This window comes from Rhipicephalus microplus, chromosome 5, assembly GCF_043290135.1.
Source record: "Rhipicephalus microplus isolate Deutch F79 chromosome 5, USDA_Rmic, whole genome shotgun sequence".
NCBI lineage: Eukaryota > Metazoa > Arthropoda > Arachnida > Ixodida > Ixodidae > Rhipicephalus > Rhipicephalus microplus.
Window position 1 is genome coordinate 56,677,809 of NC_134704.1, and position 19,042 is coordinate 56,696,850.

Sequence of the window (19,042 nt, forward strand, 5' to 3'; positions counted from 1 at the left end):
CTGGTAAACCTACTTGGAAATTCATTAGACTGATGGTAAGCAGCGCTTCCCCCCTAGAAAAAACAGTTTGTACTACCTGGAGTGCTATAGCCTTCACAGCTGAAAGAGAGAAAGATAGAGAAGATTACAATGAAGCAGTGAAAAGGCAAGCAACATGGTGAAAAATAAAGAAATTATATGGTACATGGGCTTGCTTAAACGTAATGTTTGTTAGCTTTTAGTGTTTGCATGACACGGGGAATCGTGAATAGAGCAGAGACTGAAAAGAAATAAGAGTTTCAACGCGAAGATGCAAGTGTTCTTTTCAGGCGCATACACACCATGAGCACGAATGCCCAATTTTTTTTTTTTTCAGCATGAATGCTCGAACATGGAGGAGCCATATGCATGCACAGGGTATGCCTTCGGGAGGGGGGGGGATAATATTCCTCCTAAAGCCCCCCCTTCCCTATCAAGACAATGTATAGGGCCGACTTCAAGCCCCCTTCTAAAAAAACTAGGAAAAATGGCCGCCCTCCCTGCCACTCTCATGCGCACGCCTATTAGTGGGGCCGACTGCAGGAAACATTCTTGCGGACTGCTCAGAAAAGTTGAGCGATGCTCAGAAGCATAACACAGTGAATAACGCCAACACTAAATGTGCCAGCACAACTTTCAAAATTCTGGAGTAACTGAGAGGCATCTGTCATATTGCATCACGCTGCTGTGTGCGTTTTCCAAGGAGGCAGTGCAGTATCTCATGCGTTTCGTTGCTCACGCTATTAATGGTGACTTTCCTTACCACACTGTTTCACTGACCATTTAGGTCAAGCACACAGCTCATTTACAACATTCTTCTCTATTTTTTGTTGCTGAATAAAAATTAACGAGCAATTCTTTGAAATATGCACCCAAATACTGTAGCATGCACAGCTCTGCAAATCTAGGCTGTATGTGCAGGACGCTGGAATACTGACACTTTCTATTATTCTCATAAACTTAGCCAACAATGTAACCAACTGGTCAGTGGTAGACAGCACACTATTTCGTTGCTCACATAACGTGTAGCACACATAGCTGCATTCTGGCATGTACAATTTACCCAAAAAACGCAATCAATGATGTGTTTTGCAAAACTCCCAATTTTCTAACACTATATGTCTGCGATACTAGAGGCAGTTGCACGCATTCCTGTGAGCTAGAGAGAGCAGTGACAGCAAATCGTAAACATAACCAAAAAGCTTTAATAAAGACAAGCATTATTCTTAGTGAATAACAATGATAAAAAACTGTTTTTAAGTTCAGTAACCTTATGCACAAAGATACACTCTCCAAAAGTGAATAGCTTCAATAATTGCCCTTTTATGTAGACTTTTGAAATCCCAGAACACAAAGGCTATTTGAAAAGGTTACATAGCTATGTACGGATAAAAAAACACCAGTGAAACAGCTTGGTGTCAGGCAGTTAAAAGCCTGACAAACTATTTTTTTATGGGTTCAGTTCCACATTACTAATTGGTACTTATTGCTATCACAAATGACCAACTGTCGAGTGAAATTGCACAAAAATTGTACCTTCGTTCTCTGTGCACATTATGTCTCCTATGTTCTGCTAGCCATAAACAATCCTTAGCGATCCAAACTGAACAAAGTAAAGGTGTATATTTAAAGCTACAGCTGGTTATATTATTTACAAGCATTAGACACCGCTGCATCATATGTTACACAATTATTCAGTCAAAACACTGCATGCACAGAATGCATTACAAATGCTCGGCCGGATAACTAGCAATGAATGGTTCAGAGAAGGGGCACATGATTGGGGCTGGCAGTTAGCAATGGCCTCGACAACCATTCACACCATGTGGTACTCGTGCTCGCTTACAATACTGCCAACATATGGCAACATAGAAGTAAGCCGGCTGGCTTTGAAGGTTGTGGAAAACTATCGCAGAGGACATCAACACAACTTGTGTTGACATTTTGTGCTCGCATTGTATGATCAGCCGCGTGGCACACCTGCATCTTCTTATGATGCCGGTAAACAAGGCAGTTTTTTAATGATGAAATAAAAAAATTTCTCCGTGTATTTAGTAGCAAATGCAGCTACTCTATTGATGAGATGTCTATTACACCAAAAGCACTGCACGACAGGTGCATCAGAACTCTTTTGAAGTTATCGCTGCACAGCTGGTACAGATATGCACGACAACAGATATGCAAGTATGATCTACATGGACAAAGGCATCGCAAAGGCATCTAGGGAAAGATGCAGTCAAGTATAAATCCTGAATTCTCTACATTTCCAAACTCTTTGGCAACAATGCGTCACTTCTCCGAAAATAAAGTACTTAACAAACTGCAAGTGATGCTTAAAAGTTCAGAAAACTATACAAATAACAGAAAAAACAATGCAATTTCACAGAAATTGCACGGTACTGCCAACTCCTAATGGAAGCGCTTGGCGTTTCGCCAGTCACTACTTTTCCTTTGACATGAGCCTAGAAGCTATCTTCTGCGTAAAAACACCAACCAGCATGCCTTACTACATATTTATACTTTGAAAGGAATGCTGAAAACTAACAGATTTTGCTCTCGTAAGGTGTTGAACTTGTGAATGAACATTACTGTAGAATACATAGAGGTCACATGCTACGAGGCAGCAGGCACTCAAACAGGCTATAAGAGAATAACAAAAAGATCACATCTTCAAATAAATCTACAAAGATGCACAAATCCACGTCTTTATAAGTAGTCGAGAAGATAAAATAAAGACAACCTTTACTACACAACTTGTCTTCAACACATGTCGTACCCCAACCTGTGCGTTGACCCATATTCGCAGGTTGACATAATTAAAAGAAAACTCCCCAAAACATACACAACCGCCACATCAAAAGCTATGGAAAGCAAGACCTCGTGAAAGGTAAATAGTACTAATGAGCTATATTCAAGTAAAGCACCACTTTTTCACTAGCCACGCAAAAATAAAATGCAACGGAAAGATTTCAAGGCAGGTCAGCACAGTTTTAAATATAAAATACAAATTTGCTGTACATTGAAGACATCAAGTCACTGAGGCCCTACATAGAGCCCAAACGCCTGATGAGAGAACTACAGAAAAAAAAAAATGCAAGCATGGAGGTGATTCTAAGACGACATTGGCACTGGCATATATGACTTTGTGGTGCCTCATTGGTGTGTGTGTGTGTGTGTGTGTATATATATATATATATATATATATATATATATATATATATATATATATATATATATTGCCATGCACGTTTCTCATTTACACTTATGTTTCATTTGGTTTTTGGCCACAAAGCCTGTCTGCAATGCTCAGTGCAAACTGCGCCTGATGGTTCTAGAAAGTCAACTAATAGTAGATCGTTTAGTTAAGATTACGCCCACTTCGCGGACATTACAGATTATTCTGGAAGCTACGTAGCCGCTAGCGATAACGCTAGAATGTTCAACGCCACGTGTACAAATGGCGACGCGCTTCACCGCTTGTCAGTTGATAGACGGCCGACGCTCTGTTCGCCGCTATCAGTGCCAGTGGGCATGGCTGTAATCTGGCCTTCAGTTTAGGGGCCACAAGCTCGTCCAAATAAAAGAGTTTCATCTTGTAATTACAGTCTGCTGCCTTCGTCCATATCACGACCCTGTGGCATCTGAACCTTTTAGAACCATGAGGCGCAGTTTGCACTGAGCATTTCCAGAGAGGCTTTGTGGCCGAAAATCAAATGAAACATAAGTGTAAATTAAAAATGCACGTGACTATATATATATATATATATATATATATATATATATATATATCGTGAAACAACACTATTGTCTAACAACTAATGTAGGAATTCTCACACACACTTGCAGTACACTATATACAATGCAAAAAAATATATATTAAACTATTCTGCAGTAAGAAACACATAGTTTGCTTATCAATACTCAAACTTCGTGACTTCGTTATACACTATCAATCCTGGCTGTAATGTACATTGTCTGTGCAAATGAAAATATGGTTTTAAAAACATTGTCGCAAGTACAATAAGAAGTGACGTGATCATCCACTCAGAAACCAAAGCTTCAAATTTTTTTCACTATGTCCCGCAGATTTACTGCTTTCAGGACAGACAGTGCTACTCAGAAACTTACAAGACTTCCCAGTTTGGTACTGTCACATTTGATGGAAACTTGTGACACATAAAAAGAAGCCATCGCGAAAGTTCACCTCAGTAGAAAATTTGATTAAAGACAATCCAAGTGTTTAATTGAAAGGGGCACTTAGTCAAGCCTTTTCACTTTTGCAACGTAGGTGAGAAAAAATGCAGGTCCAGCGCAACTTTAAAAAATGAAGTTTGACGACAGTATTAAACTGCTGCAGACTTATAGCTTACAACGAATATACCTTGCCCAGGGTTCCTATGCACATTTCATGTAGTGATTGTAGTCAATTTGGCGATTACAGCATATGTTAGGCAAGCGAAAATGTACACGGTCCTACTCTGGCCATCGAGAGCACTTAGGTAAATCATGCTGCAAAAGTCTTTAAAAGCTGGCCAAATAATTTTTCAGCCTCAACAATGCAAAATGCCTATTACTGACACACATAGCTCAGTTACATGTATGCAATGTACAAGGCTTTCATTATGCGTAATTGATAATAACAAATATTTACTTGGCTAGGCAGATGTTATCTTTCATATACACTCCAAACCGCGATATAACAAATCCAGATATAACAAAACAACTGTTATGACAAATTAAATGAAGAATAGTGTTGCAATAACAACGGCGTTAGAAATGTATATAACAAACTTTCAGATATAATGAAGGTTTTTTCGCGTAAGATGCAACTTGTGGTGAATTCCATTCGGAGAGCAGGAGCACTCAAAAGCACGCCGAAAGTGCTCTCTTTGTAGCTCGCGTGTTTCAGTGGTCGAACAGGTGCAGGATCACTGTCATCCATTGGTAGAGCGAGAGTGCTTTTGCTGCGACGAGAGCAGCCAGGAGCAGTTTGCAGTGCTCTCGCCTGAAAAGCGGAGTAGGCGCAGTACGACGAGTCATGTGGCCCTTGAACGTCATAGTCTCCGATTTTTCTTAAGCGGCAATGGTAGCAACTGTGTGTAGTTTGACACCGCTATTTTGTACGGGCTGAGCGTCTGCCTAATGCCTCGTTAGCGTCATTGCGCTAACATACTAGGTATTAGGATAATGAAGACCGTGTGGCTGACCGGTTTCACATGTATTTTGCTGCTTCCCCACAAAGAATATGACGGGGCTCGGAATGTTTCGACCACATGGCCTCCCCACTCATCACCCCCTTCACCTGCCCTCTGGGAGCGCGCCGCATTCCAGTGGCAGGTTGAGTGGCCCTGCTTTCAGTGCTCTGCCCCCCACTGCTCAGTGCCCTGTCCCTCTACTTCTGTTCTCTCAATGGAATTCGCCATTGGTATAACGAGGTTTTAGTGTCATAACAGTCACACTGTGGGAAAAAAAAGTGAACAATTTGTTCCTGTACAGAAAGCATCAGCGAATTTGCACAATTAGTGATAGAACACTTGTATGCAAAACATACAAACGAATGAATTAAAGTTAGCCTTATCGGCTTGTTTACTATTTTGATAAACAAAACAAGAGCTACAAAATACAAAGAGCTTGCTTACTATGGAGTGCTGACTCTTCATACGGAAAACTTGGGCTAGCTTGTGAAAAAAAAAAGGTAAAGACAGATCAAACATGTTGAAGAAATGACGAAATTCTCGCGGGCGAGAGTTCCCAGAAAGTGCTAAAGCAGTTGCTTATACCATAATCAGTCAGGCAGTATTGACAACATTGCTACTTCCGTTTGACAGTAACAAAAGTATGTATACACATCAGCACAGCCGGAGCCCTCGTAAAAATGCCCACGGCCGGACTAGACTTTCCGCTCCCCACTTACAGCCTTCGCAACGCGACGGGAGTGAAACGAACATTTTCTTGGCGAGTTGTTCTACAGCTCACCGTTTCTGTGCGCTTGGGCAAGGTGGAGTCGCAAAGTGGGAGTGCCGTCAATGCTGTCATTTCTTGACTCGCACCTGCGTAAATTGGTGATTCATCGTGCACGCTGCTTTCATGAGATTCGTCTCTGTTGCCCATGGCATGAGACTTGCTTCCTGCAACCCTGGTATGCTTTTGTGGATGCAGTTACTGCGCCATGTCTGCGTTTGACAGCGGCGTCTGAAGGAACTCGTCCCTGCCACCGATTTCCACGTTTATTGTGCGCCAGCTTCTGCTGGACTTGCGAGCTTTCTCCATGACATTAATAAAGACGTCAACGTGTTGTTTCTTTCTGTTACCTGAGGTGCGATCGCTGTAGCCCTGTACTGTTGCATGCCATTCTGCACATCTCAATAGAGAAAGACACCAGGTGTGTCCTTTTACCAATTTCCTAGTGATGCGGAACAGTGTTCTAAGAGTCAAAAAAACATTTCGCGTGAAAATCTAGTCATCAAGGACAAGTCCACGTCAACTGTGGTGTATAGCAAACACTTCAACGAAAGTTATTATGTTTCCGGATGCCGAATACGGAACTTGCTTGATGTAGCTGTGCTAACTGTTTTTGAACTATATCCGTCGTACAAAGTGCCAGCTGCAAAGAGACCGCGTCAGGACCCAGCATGTCGTCAACCCCCAGCTCCTAGAAATCCTTTAAAGCAAAAAGCAGTGTCACCCCTGATGAAGACTTGGATACGGTGGAGGAAGTAAACGACATGCTAAATTGTGTTTCAATACAAACCAACAGTAACAACGCTAACCGATCTAGTGGCTACCTCGTCATGGTCAAAAAGCTTTGGGCTTTGGTTGTCTATTAACGCTCTAAGTTGGGGGACTCCTGAGACAGCTTGCTGTATAAGAAGATAAGATGAAAGCGTACAGCGACGACAAACACTGTGCCGCTGTCATGAAGATTTTGGCCAATTCACAGGCAGGTGAAAAAAAAAGCTGTTTTTCTCTGTTACCAGATCGAAGCCTATGGTAGTAAACGACCGTATTATTCAGAAGAACTTGAAAGAGAGAGTGCGTGATTTGGCACCTCATTTCACGAAAAGGTTGTGATGACGCTCGAAAATCTGACCTCTTGACATTGCCTGCAAAGTGCATCTTTCAAAGGTATGCGGGCCCAAGCCCGTCGTCAGGTATGAGCCCTGCCATGAAGAAGAGGCTGATCTTTGAGGCATCGATGCTCAGCAGAAAACAGCACATGGCATCGTTGATGGTAGACGAAGCTGCCATTAAGCCAAAATGTGTCTAGAACAGAAAGGCCGACACAGTTTTTGGATCAAAGACAAGCCCGAGAACAGTGCAGCATGCAGCTCTACAGACACGCTTGCAAATGAATTTGATTGATATGTGGCGTTCAACGTCCCAAAACCACCATATGATTATGAGAGACACCATAGTGAAGGGCTCTGAAAATTTTGACCACCTAGGGTTCTTTAACGTGCACCCAAATCTGAGCACACGGCTTGCAAATAGAGTACTGTGTTTCATTCTGCATGGCGTGGCGAATTCGCACAGCATACCATGTGCTGACTACTTCACCAAGCAGTTGAGTGGAATAGACCAGTTTGCCTAGACCAAGGAAGTAATCTGTGCCGTGGAGTCCTGTGGATTTGTCATTGTCAGAGTCGTTGCAGATAATTACTCGGCAAATGTCACAAGGTTTAAACACATAGGAAGTGGATGTCTTTCTAAAGTAGTACCCAATCCTCATGATTAAGATAGAGTGATTTTCCTGAGTTTTAACCTTTGTCATATCCTAAAAAATGTACGCAGCCAGTTCCTGGAACATGAGCTTACAGACGGCGGAGGGGTCATTACTGGGAAGTTTGTCCAGAAACTGTACGAATTTCAGAAAGACAGAACCATGAAGGGGGCCAGAAACTTAACTAGGAAGCACGTTTACTCATCCAACTTAGAAGAGATAAATGCGCTTCGCGCTGTTCAGACATTCTTTCTGCAAGTGATGGCAGCGTTGTCTCACCTCCAAGAGAACTGCTGCAGAAATCCAGCCCTTAACAGTTTCAGAGAAGTCACCCCAACAATTCTGTTCATGAAGATGACCAAGCAATGGTATGACATCCATGACACAGTGTGCAAAGGGAGTGAGAACAAGAGGCCCATCTCTGAAGAAAATGACCTCAGAATGGTATGGCTGGAGAAGGATTTCACCTGCTACATAAAGAATATTCAGGAGGCGTCAATCACATCAGGAAAAGGTGGATTGAACAATAAAACATACCATGCCCTGCTCTTGACCACTTCACTTTAATGCACATGATATGAAGGTTGTCAGCACCAAAATGTGCAAGAGTGATTTGTATTGATCAGAAATAAAGTTTGTATCTGTAAATACCTAAGTTTTGTTGTAGCCTCACAGAATTCTCACTTTATAACTTAACGTGCACGTGCTTAACCATATGGCTTAAGTAACAACGTGGGCTCAATAATTGTTAACATTGGGTTCACCTTCCCCTTAAATTTTTTAGCGTCCTCTGCTGCCAGCTTACATTTTCCAGGAGAGGCTCGAAGCCGTTCCATCCACATCACATCATACTACGATGTTGACATCAGGCACACAAAGCGAACATCAAGCTTAAATTAGCAGATAAATTGTGTCTGGCAGCTAAGGTTACAGAGATATTGCTAGCATGCAGCCGGCCCGAGCGCATCCGTCAACGCGTTTTGTGGAGGCAAAATGGTGAGCTAACAGGGCCACCACAGAGCTATGGCGGCAGGCAGCAAAGCCCATCATTGCAAAGGCCGTAAGGGGCGAGCAGAGGAGAGAGTCGAGTCCGGCCGTACCATGCCACAGAGTGGTGATTAAAAATAAATGTTAAGGAGGAAGCCTAAGCAATCTTAAATTCAGAGATTGCTCAAAGCAGTACAGTTGAAGCTCGATCTAATGAAACCCTATTTTACGAAGTACCCGATCAAAGAAATTTTCTTTCCCCAGCAATGCCCATAGTGTTCACTGTTGTCATCAACTCGACTTAACTATGTAACTTGGCTACTAAACACAATTTAACAAAGTTTTTAGAAATATATATAGGAGTACAGGAAGCGTCAATTTCCTTTTATTTCAACACAGGTTTTTCTTCAAGCTTGTGCTTTAACGAGGTCATGTTAAAACATCTGGGCACTTTAGTCGCGGCACTAGCTCTATTTTGACGAGGCTGCACACCCCGCCCACGCATGGAACACTGGACTCTGCAGTCAGTAGCCCTCTCACGTGCTGGACGATACTGAGGGCAGCAGGTGTTGCTTTCGGTATTTTGTGGTTTATGCCACAGATATCACTGATCGTCTGCTCATATCAGTCTCGCTGTGCCTGCTAGCGCAATCACTGCATTCATTCTCAGTGTCTTCAAATGTCGACAGCCTGTCATAACATCACGTGAGTGGCTGCAAAAACAATTTTGCGGAAGCTTTCGAGTGTCTCTACATTACAAGAATACATTTTGAAGGACCAAAGGATCTACTTCTCAATTTTACATGCTCCTCGATTCAACGAAGTAATTCAAGCGTGGTCATCATTTCATTAAATCAAGTTTTAACTGTATTTGCACTTTCACCAAAAAAGGTGTTACTTTTAGAAAAAACGAAGGCTAAGATGAAATAACTTTCAAATGTTTCGCACTTGTGCTGTGGTAGTTAATAACGTTGATGCGCCATAAATCCCAAGATGTGTGGGACCCACTTTTACGCTATTCGAAGCTCACATTTGTACATAAACAACATTTCAATTGAATGTATTGCATTTACATGTCTAAGGTTCACCAATGTACAATATACCTGCAAAACCTTAGAGTGCAAGAATTCAAAGAGAAATTCTTTTCTCTGTGCATCACATGCATACCCTCTTGTTGCACTCTAACATGACCTAGTACGTAATTATCATTAATAAGCATTGCTGCAATTGCCATATTAAGAAAGTGTTGCAGCTTCTCGCTTCCTGGCCAAGCTTTCGCTTACAGTAATGTGCTCTACCTGAAACTTTAGAAACATTTTTTACCAACCTAGGAACCCTGCAAGCCTGCTGAGCTCTTGACAAGTAATATACTTCTCATTTAGGCTGTTACTACATTACTGCTCAAGTATGATTACTGTGAGAAATCTTTCTTTGAGACAACTGCTTTGGGCTTCGCGCAAATGTAAGGTGTTATACTCGATGACAACTTTTCATGGCAGTACTGTACATGCTACAGAACCGAAACTGTTGCCTGCACATGTGCCAAGAAATAGTACCTATTTTTATTTTTCAATTTTCAGAGTTACCTACCTCAAATCAATAAAGTTCTCTTCATTACAAAAATAAAACAACAACGGGAAGTCGGCAAAAAAAAAAAACATATTATACACATTAAATTTTTTGTCCATTTCTCCGACAGTACATTTTCCGCACACCTGTTTGCAGTAAACACGGTGTCCCCAATGCCTGCTTGCAGCTGCAAACTCGCCATTTCATTCCATGAGAAAAATTTACTTAAAATGTGACAGAAAGTGGCAGTCAAAACAAACAAAGTAAGTTATCTGTAACATTTACACTGGAGTAAAGCACCGTCAACCGAAATAGTTGACGAACGCTGTAAGGGAGCAATACCAAAAATAGCTGGAATTGAAATCCGCAGCGAGTTGCCGCACTATCGACAACGAGTTGCCGTAACACAAATATACGGACCTTATCTGAACACAGCCTTTGTTCCGCCAAGATAAGTTGTTACTGAGTGTATATTGCAGAAGGGAAATGCTGTCCAAATATGCTTCGAACAGTAAGTGAATTAATTTTTGGCACTGGTATGATAGTGGAGGATTGTTAGTGTATGCTGGTGAAGGATTTATAATACCACTACTGTTTTAATGAATGTGAGAATAACTGACCAGCAGTACCAACAGCATCTCCTAAAAACAATCACCCACATATTGGTAAAACGACATGTGCGTTAATCGAGAATCAGACAAATGTTGCCCGAGTGTGTGTGTTTTATATTGTTAAGAAGGAAGTCCACACTGTGCTCGTTCGTCCTGTCATAACAGCAGTCGTTGCCACCCTAAAAATGAGCAGTCACTAATACATAAGTAGATCACAAGTCTCAGAGTTCACTCATTAAAAAAAAACAACTGCCTCAGTGGCTTGTTACTACGTGACGTTGAATAGTAGTAGTATCGTATATCATACTTTCATTTGATTATCTATGTTTAATTTAAACACATTACTTTACCTGGTTATTGCTCCTTAAGTAAAAATTTATTGCTATAGCCCATCCTGTCTTATCTACACGAGGATTAAGCACATCTGGTTTTTCACTGATGGCCAGCTGATTCCGCATATGCAAGCACTCTTGCCAACAGCGGAGGTTGGTAAGACAGCACTGAAGGCTCAATGTATATCATTCGCCGATGCAACATCTTTGAATGATATGGCAAAAAAAAAAAGCAACTACTAATAGGCAAATCACTAACAGGCGAGCAGTTTGCAGTGTTTGTCTAGTATCAATGTTTCGTTCAAAGATGTTAAGGGACAGCGCTGCTGGTATTCCTATAGACATACATTCATACTCGTTGCAACATCTTGAGCACTTGTACTCCTTACAGTTAAAGGCTGAATGCATCCTCTAGAAAGGTTCCCCTCGCTTTTCTGGACATTAAAAGGATCTCGAACGTCTCTCTTCAAAACGACCACACTCTCACTAAAGACGCTGCAGCACAGACTGGAAACCGCGGTATTGTTCAAGCAAGGCCACGTGGCTGCGGCGAGTCGTTTCTTTTCAGAGAGCTCTGCCTTGAGCGGCTCGGCTTCTTCAGCACAACGCAAGTTGCAATTTCGGCAAAGCATTTATCGCTCGGACCTAAGGAGAGCCGTTGTCAGTGTATGCTAGTAACGGCAAGTGGGTCGTCTTTGGAATTGATGCGTTGGTACCCACTAGCAACGAGCGCTGACGACCTCTGTGACGAGGACGGCGGCGAGTCTAGCAGGGCGGTGGTCAGATCCGGCAGTGCACTGTCGACTACGTTGCGCTGCTGCTGTTCACGTGTGCTCTGGAGTAAACCTTGGAGGCTTGAGAGAGACACGTCCCAGTCCTTGAAGGCGTTCAGCAGGAATATGGCGCACACTACTGTCATGAAGCCTGCGAGGCTGCCTGTAGATGAACAACACCGTCCGTTTATCTTTGCATTCTATTTTCCCTTATGAGCAAATCTGTAGCCTATATGCTACTATAATATATACAGTCTAAAGCCCAATACACACAATAAACAATAGACACAATAAACACAATGGACACAATAAACACAATAGACGCAATAAAGCAAAAAAGAGATGTCTATCCAGATTGATAGGGGACTCTTTAGAAATTACTTTCATTCGTTAAGCTGTAACGACCTGGTTATTAGAAAACAGAATGACAGAATGAAGTAAATGCAAAATTTTTGTAACTCTAAGCTGAAACTCCACTGTTAGTACATGCACTAGTTATTATGGATACCGAGGAATATTTTTTCCCCAACGCTTAGCCAGGCTGTGAGAACAAAATGTTTTTCGTTTTGGTTTTAGTTTCATGACAGCGAAAAAAGTTCCACTCCGTTTCGGTTTCAGAAAAGAAGAAAAAATTCTGTAATTCTTCCCAAACTTTTGACACATCTTTAATTTGGAATTCCTGTCTGACGTACTCATTAATGCCTTGGATGTTTCAAACTGCCAAATTTTCTTTTGAACAGAAAACCAATAATTATTTGTTTACCTCTGAAACAAAATAATATACTATGTCATTTTGATTCCGCTTAAATTCATTCTATTAAAAAAACATTTCATTTTAATTTTTCGTTTTCTTTCCATTCAGACACACTAGGCCCAGGCATATTTAAGAAACTTGCCAAGCTGGTTAAGAGGCATGTTGCTAACCATCTAACATTTTTGCCTCCTTTAGGTCTTATTGTTTTTGCAGTCAGTACTATCAACGTAGATCCCCACCAAGTACCATGACTCAGACGTTAATTTGCCCTATGCTGCTTACATCTAAGATTCCTTTCAACATAGCGGCAAAGGCTGTTCATGATTTTTCCATTTCTAAGGTGAAACCCTTTCTGTCATTGATTCTCTACTCCCCAGAGCTGCAAGCTCGCCATTCGTGTACAATTGTAATGCCACAGCTTGAGCCAACAAGGCCACTCGAGAAAGCTCGCAGATGTCTCACAATGTCAATGCCACAAAGTAACATGCAACTTCTCACACTTCATCCTACTGCTGTGGTCTGTCCCATTGCCTTCATCTCCCTGAAAACATGCTAAACTAGCATTTTATTACGTCTCTTGATGCACAGAGGGGTCTTTATTTAGTGCAGCTAGTTCAATTACTAATGATTAATCGTAGGCTACAACTTTGACGTCACTGGGATCATTTTGCGTATGTGTCTACTTGCGGCGCACATGTTCTCGTGCATATACATTAATTTTTCGGTAAGTAGGGCACTGCTCTGCTATTGTCATTTCATACGTTGTCATACACTGATTTTTCACTCTGACTTGAATTGTAATTTTAATTTAGTGTCCCAATGAGCTACATGCCTGCGACATACACGTGACGAGACTTGCGCTGCTCACTTTTTTTTTTTTGTCTTGCATAAGCTGGATCAGTATACTTGCCCTGAAGGGCAGTGTCACAAGCCAATATAGGGATACTAGATACTGTAACTCAAACGATGCAGGCGATGTTGATAATGTGGTCAGAGTAGCCCAAGGTTCTCACATTGATTGAAGCTGCTGGCAGTTCTTCAACGTAATTTCCTAATGCAGTGTAAACTTCGTTTCTGTTTAACAACTCAAAAGACCTAAAGATCTTTTGAGATATAATGAATTCAGAGTAATTGGGTCACTACAAAGACAAGATAAAAAGCTAGTCTTCTGGCTGCACTTGTCCTGAAAGGCCTCCAAATTCAACCAAAGCAAAATTATTGGCAAAATCGTGTTGTTTCACTTTGAACGTAGGAATAATAGGGTAAGAAAAAATGATGCATGAAAAAAAAGAATCTTCTAATGGAACACACGATTACACACTCCCGAACCATATGCTAATACATTGATGTTAACACAGTAAACTTCACACTTAGGCATCAGTGAATATGTACGTCTTCAAAAGGCTCACCAAGCACATCTTCGCCGCTCATGTTTCCCCATTCCTTGAACAAGATGGCGGACGCAATCAGTACAAATGTTGTGAAGAATACGTAGTAGATGGGTGTGACGACGGAGGTGTTGAAGACGTCTAGCGCCTGGAAAAGTGATTTTAGAGATCCTCACGTCCGCTCTTCATACAAATGTGACATAGAAGAAACTCTGTTCCTTTCATAAACACTATTAAGTGGACTCAGAAGCATTGAGAATCAAGCCTGCAGCCTCAAAGAGATGACCCAGGAAAAACAGAAACCAAACTGCCCAAATGCGTTGCATCAACGCTTCATGTTGCACAGTGACACATGACCCCCCCCCCCCCCTCCTATTCAAATTTCTTTCACGCCAACCAAACTAATTCTGCGAGACTATTCCTACATGAACATCATTTTGGCTTTGTAAGAATAAGTTCACCTTTCTAATCCCATCACCCACAGAAAATGTATCTGGCTTTACCTTAATAACAGTTATTTTTAAAAAATCTATTACGCCAATGTTCACAGGTCACTAAGTATCAACAACAGTTTTAAAAAATTTGAATGTCATATCTTTAATTAGTATATAATTAATGCCTGCATCTTCAAAACCGCTGTTTCAAACTCCTATTAACCAAAATATCCTTTATAATTTGATCCCTGAAAAACTTGAGGTATCAACATACAAAAAATCTGTTTTTAAACATATGGTCGCCTAGTAATGTAAACTAAGAACATCTGCATAACTTCCAACAGCTACGCATCATAAACAGTGCCTTGCGTTGGAAATTTTCAAAGGGTGACGACAGTGACTTAATGAAACTGTTGACTGAAGAGGCTGCAGTTTTCCACAGTGCAATCAATGACCTTTAGTGCAGAACAATAAATTTTCCTCTACTGGCCTTGAGGACGGTACTGGTTAAAGCTGATTTTCAGCCGAAATTTACAGATCATAAAATAATTTTTTTCGTAACTTCAGCGACCTGAAGTAAACTACAGCTTTTCCCTATGGCTACAAGAGCGTTCATATATTTGTTATACCGACTGACTTATAAAAACAACTGCACCTGAATAGAAAAGAGATATATACAAGCCTTTCTTGTGCAGTTAAGCTACATTTTCACATCGAGCACAGAGAGAACAGAAACTACACAAGGACATAAAGCACTTTGGAGACAATGACGAGTAATTTGCAGGTTATCCTAGGTGCGTGGTCGACCAGCTTACCTTGTTGAGATAGTTCATCTGGACTGAGATGCAGATGACGACGCCAATGAGGCAGACCCAGGTGACCCACGAGGTGAACTCGTTGTGACCGGCGAAAGTCTCACGCAGGGCTAGGCCCAAGCCCTTGCAGCCCATTACCGAGAGGGAGCCAATGACCGAGCAAATGGCCACATAGATGACCACGTTCGAGGTGCCATACTTTGGCGCGTAGATCACCATCAGGATGCTGGCCGCCGTCACCACAAAGATCACATACACTATGAATGCTGGTGGGGGGGAGTGATGGCATGGCAAAGAAGGAGAAAAAGAAATTGGAATGCTCATTCGAACGAAAGCAAGGAGACATTTTAGTACTTCAAAAGCCAACTAATGTCGCAGCGAGAAAATCTAGAAGGATGGCAGTTAGGAAAGTTGGTAATTGTTCAGTTTAGCATAAAGTAAGAATGCCAAGGACGTAGCGCTCGTCCTGTTTTATAGCTCTGTCTGTGCCTTTCACATTTTACGTTAACATGATCGCACAAATCTGGAACAAGATCACCATTATATATGGCCACGAATAGCACATGATCAGTAAAAAGAAATTGCAAGGTTGAAGAAAGTAAGACTAAATGCTAACATTAGTAGCAAGCACATGCATGGTTTAAGTTCCACACCTTTTTCTTATAACTGCTGTTACATAAATGCTTTACAAAGCAAAGAGTAGCTTAACTTTCATGGCATGCAAGCTTTTTATAACTCGCATAGATTACCAGTCGTCCTGACACAAGAACCTTGTCTCGCATTCAGCCATCTTTCTAACACTATTCTGCAGCTTTTCTTAATTACAACTAGAGTCCTTGATTCATGTCATGCATTACCACCTAATTAATTATATGGTGTAATTATTTAGATAGTAAATTATTTCCACGCAAAAATTATTTAACCGCAACAGTTCAAAATGAACATCAAGTGCAAGCTGCACTGAAAAGAGGATTCGAACCAGGCTGTCGCCACTGAAAATGGAGGCAGAGTTCAGATGCTTTTGCAACTCGTGAAACACAAAGAGGCAAGCCAAAGGCCACGGGCAAGCCAAAGGTCACATGGTGGCTGCAGATCCAAAAGATGCCTGCATAGTGGCAAATCAGCAGACTCATTGTTTTTTGTTCCACACTTTTTTGTAAATGGTGTTAGGACCTGTCCTGTGGCCTCTTCCTTTTGTGAAACACAAAGATTTCGTTTGTCCTTTCCTGTTTTGCAGATCACTGAGGCCCTCAGTTTTCGGCAGCCTATGTCCACACAATAAGCAGCCCTGTCTACATCGCATAACGACACCAGGACAGCGCTCGTAAGAGATGCTCTCAATGTGCCTCATGCTAGGACACCCAGACTTGGCCCGAATTTGTGAAGGAGCAGCTATCAAGCAGCAAGGGCTTACCCGGCTCGACAATCATTGCGCCGAGCATTTCCATGCTCTCAACGTTGCCCTCTTTGGGACTGTGTAGCACGATCACCGTTGAGCCAAGAACGCATAGAAGGCACGCCACTTTTCCAATCAGGTTTAGCCGTTCATTGAGGAACTTGGAAGACAGTATGGCACTGCAATCATGCAAACACCCATTTCTCATTATAAAATTGATCACAAAAAGAGTCACCTTCATGCAAGCATAGATGGAATTTGACTGTTAACTCCATTCTGAAGATGGCTTCAATCGATTTATGATCGAAGTTAGAACTTCCATGTGTTTCTGCAGCAAGCTCTGCCTAAAAAGAGTTTTGGTTGCATACAAGGATACTTCGCTGCCAGAGTAACACTTGCTTCTTTGTAGAGAAACTCAGTGAACTTCAATTCTATATGCATGCAGGTTTTAGACAGATGTAAAAATGGCAAACATCACCAACACCAACTTTTAGTACTCCCTTAAGACTGAGAAATCATCTGAAAACGTGCCTTTTCACTGTTCTCAAGCACTTGAATCACAACAGCCACATCTGAAATGGCTCTAAGTGTCTGAAAGTAGACATGACACCTGAGCTAGGACATGGAAAAGCAGGTGTTTAAAGAACATATACCATGTTTCATGGCAGTAGGTCTTTTTCAATTCTTTGGTAAAAAACGTCATGCATGTTCGGCTCGACAACACTTTTGTACCGAGGTCAAGTAGTAATTTGAGAAGTGCTATGGGGTGAAGCAGATCGGTGTTCAAGAGTGCTGCTTTGCCGTGATCACCATGGCTGTGATGGACTCGATTAATGCTGTTTGCCACCTTCAGTCACGAAAATTTGTAAATTTGGACATTTCAGCACAATGACCTGTAACTTAAACCTCACTCAATACCTGTGTTTACTACCCATGCAAGTCAATTGCTTTGTGAGGAGATATTTTTGTGATCTTTTAAAGTATGCTTTCACTTTGTATGTTTCAACTCTGCAAGCTCGCTGAAGCAAGCAATGCAACCTCACCTGACTAAAACGCTGAGGGCACCCAGTGGCGTGACAAGCGATGCCGGCGCAAAAGCATAGGCTGCAAAGTTCGCAGCTTCTCCGACGGCCACTGGAAGATGAACATAGCGTACCTCAAACAAAGCACAGATGAGTTATTCTATGTGCAAGTAAAGGAAAAGCCTTTGGCTGTGTCACACTTAGAGGAATACTCGAAGTGCATGGCATCGCAATGCACCGAGCACCAGAGTCAGGCAGCCGCAGCAGCTGGCAGATGCACAGACACTTGAGAATGAAGTCATAAGCCCCGTCGCCTGCTGTGGCAGCAAGTGCCGATCGCATTTTCTGAAAGCATGCACAATTTCAGGGGCAATATGCAGATTTCATCGCTACTTTGAGAACTCAGTGAATAATCTTTACTAAACGTGCCGCGCCAAACTTTGAGCCTTCCCTGGAAAATTTAAGGTTCCCCAAACTTCTTCCAGCAGCAGGCTGTGTTTGCCCTATCGAAAAGTCGAGGTACTGAGAGTATGCAAATATATTTCTTCACTGTGTGTTCTACCATAATACGCAGCAACATAAAAAAGGCACCCAAATGTCCATGCAACATACTCGGTGCCCTAGTGCTGCCCCTGAAAGTAGCCCGCTTCATGACACTGTGGAAAGCAAGCACTGTCATAGTAGACAATGCGGTTCAACACTACGCCCTCATAACTCCTGCACATGTGTGAGCTGGTGCCAGTGTACGACTGCAGTGCTCACCGCATTCCAACGCTCCAAGCTCCAAATTTTTGCCCCAGTGTGAAACCCATCTTACCCCTCGCATCAATCCTTAGTCATTTATGATGCTCAACACAACAAAAGTTAGCTGAAAGCCACCTGTGGAAAACACAAGCCCGCTCCAAAACAGGTGGTAAGCACATTTTGTCGCTACTCAAGTAAGAACTCTTGCTTAACAACTAACACTAAGCTGAAATGGATGGATGTGAAACTTTAGTTGAAGTCCTGAGGTGCACGACTCAACGTGCAGCAGGCCGCTCCCATGTTGGGACAGTCAGGCTAAACCCAACCGCGGCATTGTGGGCTTCTTGGACAGCCCACAGTCGATCCCCGACATCGGGCCTCTTGATAGCGGATACCCACTTTTCTTCAATGGATTGGTCCATGCCCCGTAGCAAGGGGCAACGCCAGAGCATGTGGTCTAAGCTAGCAAATTTGTTGCA

At 42.1% G+C, this 19,042-nt stretch overlaps 1 protein-coding gene across 14 annotated transcripts in view; it reads right to left on the reverse strand.

Moving 5' to 3' along the window:
* Positions 1-19,042, reverse strand: part of LOC119174510 (magnesium transporter spict) — a 28,250-nt gene that overhangs the window by 7,031 nt on the left and 2,177 nt on the right. For 6 of the 14 annotated variants that reach the window (XM_075895509.1, XM_075895511.1, XM_075895507.1 and 3 more), the window contains exons 4-10: positions 17,841-17,931; positions 16,816-16,976; positions 15,402-15,667; positions 14,174-14,300; positions 11,958-12,173; positions 5,658-5,692; positions 1,204-5,023 (exon numbers count right to left, since the gene is read on the reverse strand). In XM_075895509.1, the coding sequence (XP_075751624.1) occupies positions 4,745-5,023; positions 5,658-5,692; positions 11,958-12,173; positions 14,174-14,300; positions 15,402-15,667; positions 16,816-16,976; positions 17,841-17,931 (1,175 nt within the window). In that variant the 3' untranslated portion in view covers positions 1,204-4,744. Of the gene's footprint in view, positions 1-76; positions 100-1,203; positions 5,024-5,657; positions 5,697-11,957; positions 12,174-14,173; positions 14,301-15,401; positions 15,668-16,815; positions 16,977-17,840; positions 17,932-19,042 lie in introns of those variants that run through there. The other 8 variants (XR_012895362.1, XM_037425448.2, XM_075895514.1 and 5 more) reach the window with 3 other exon arrangements.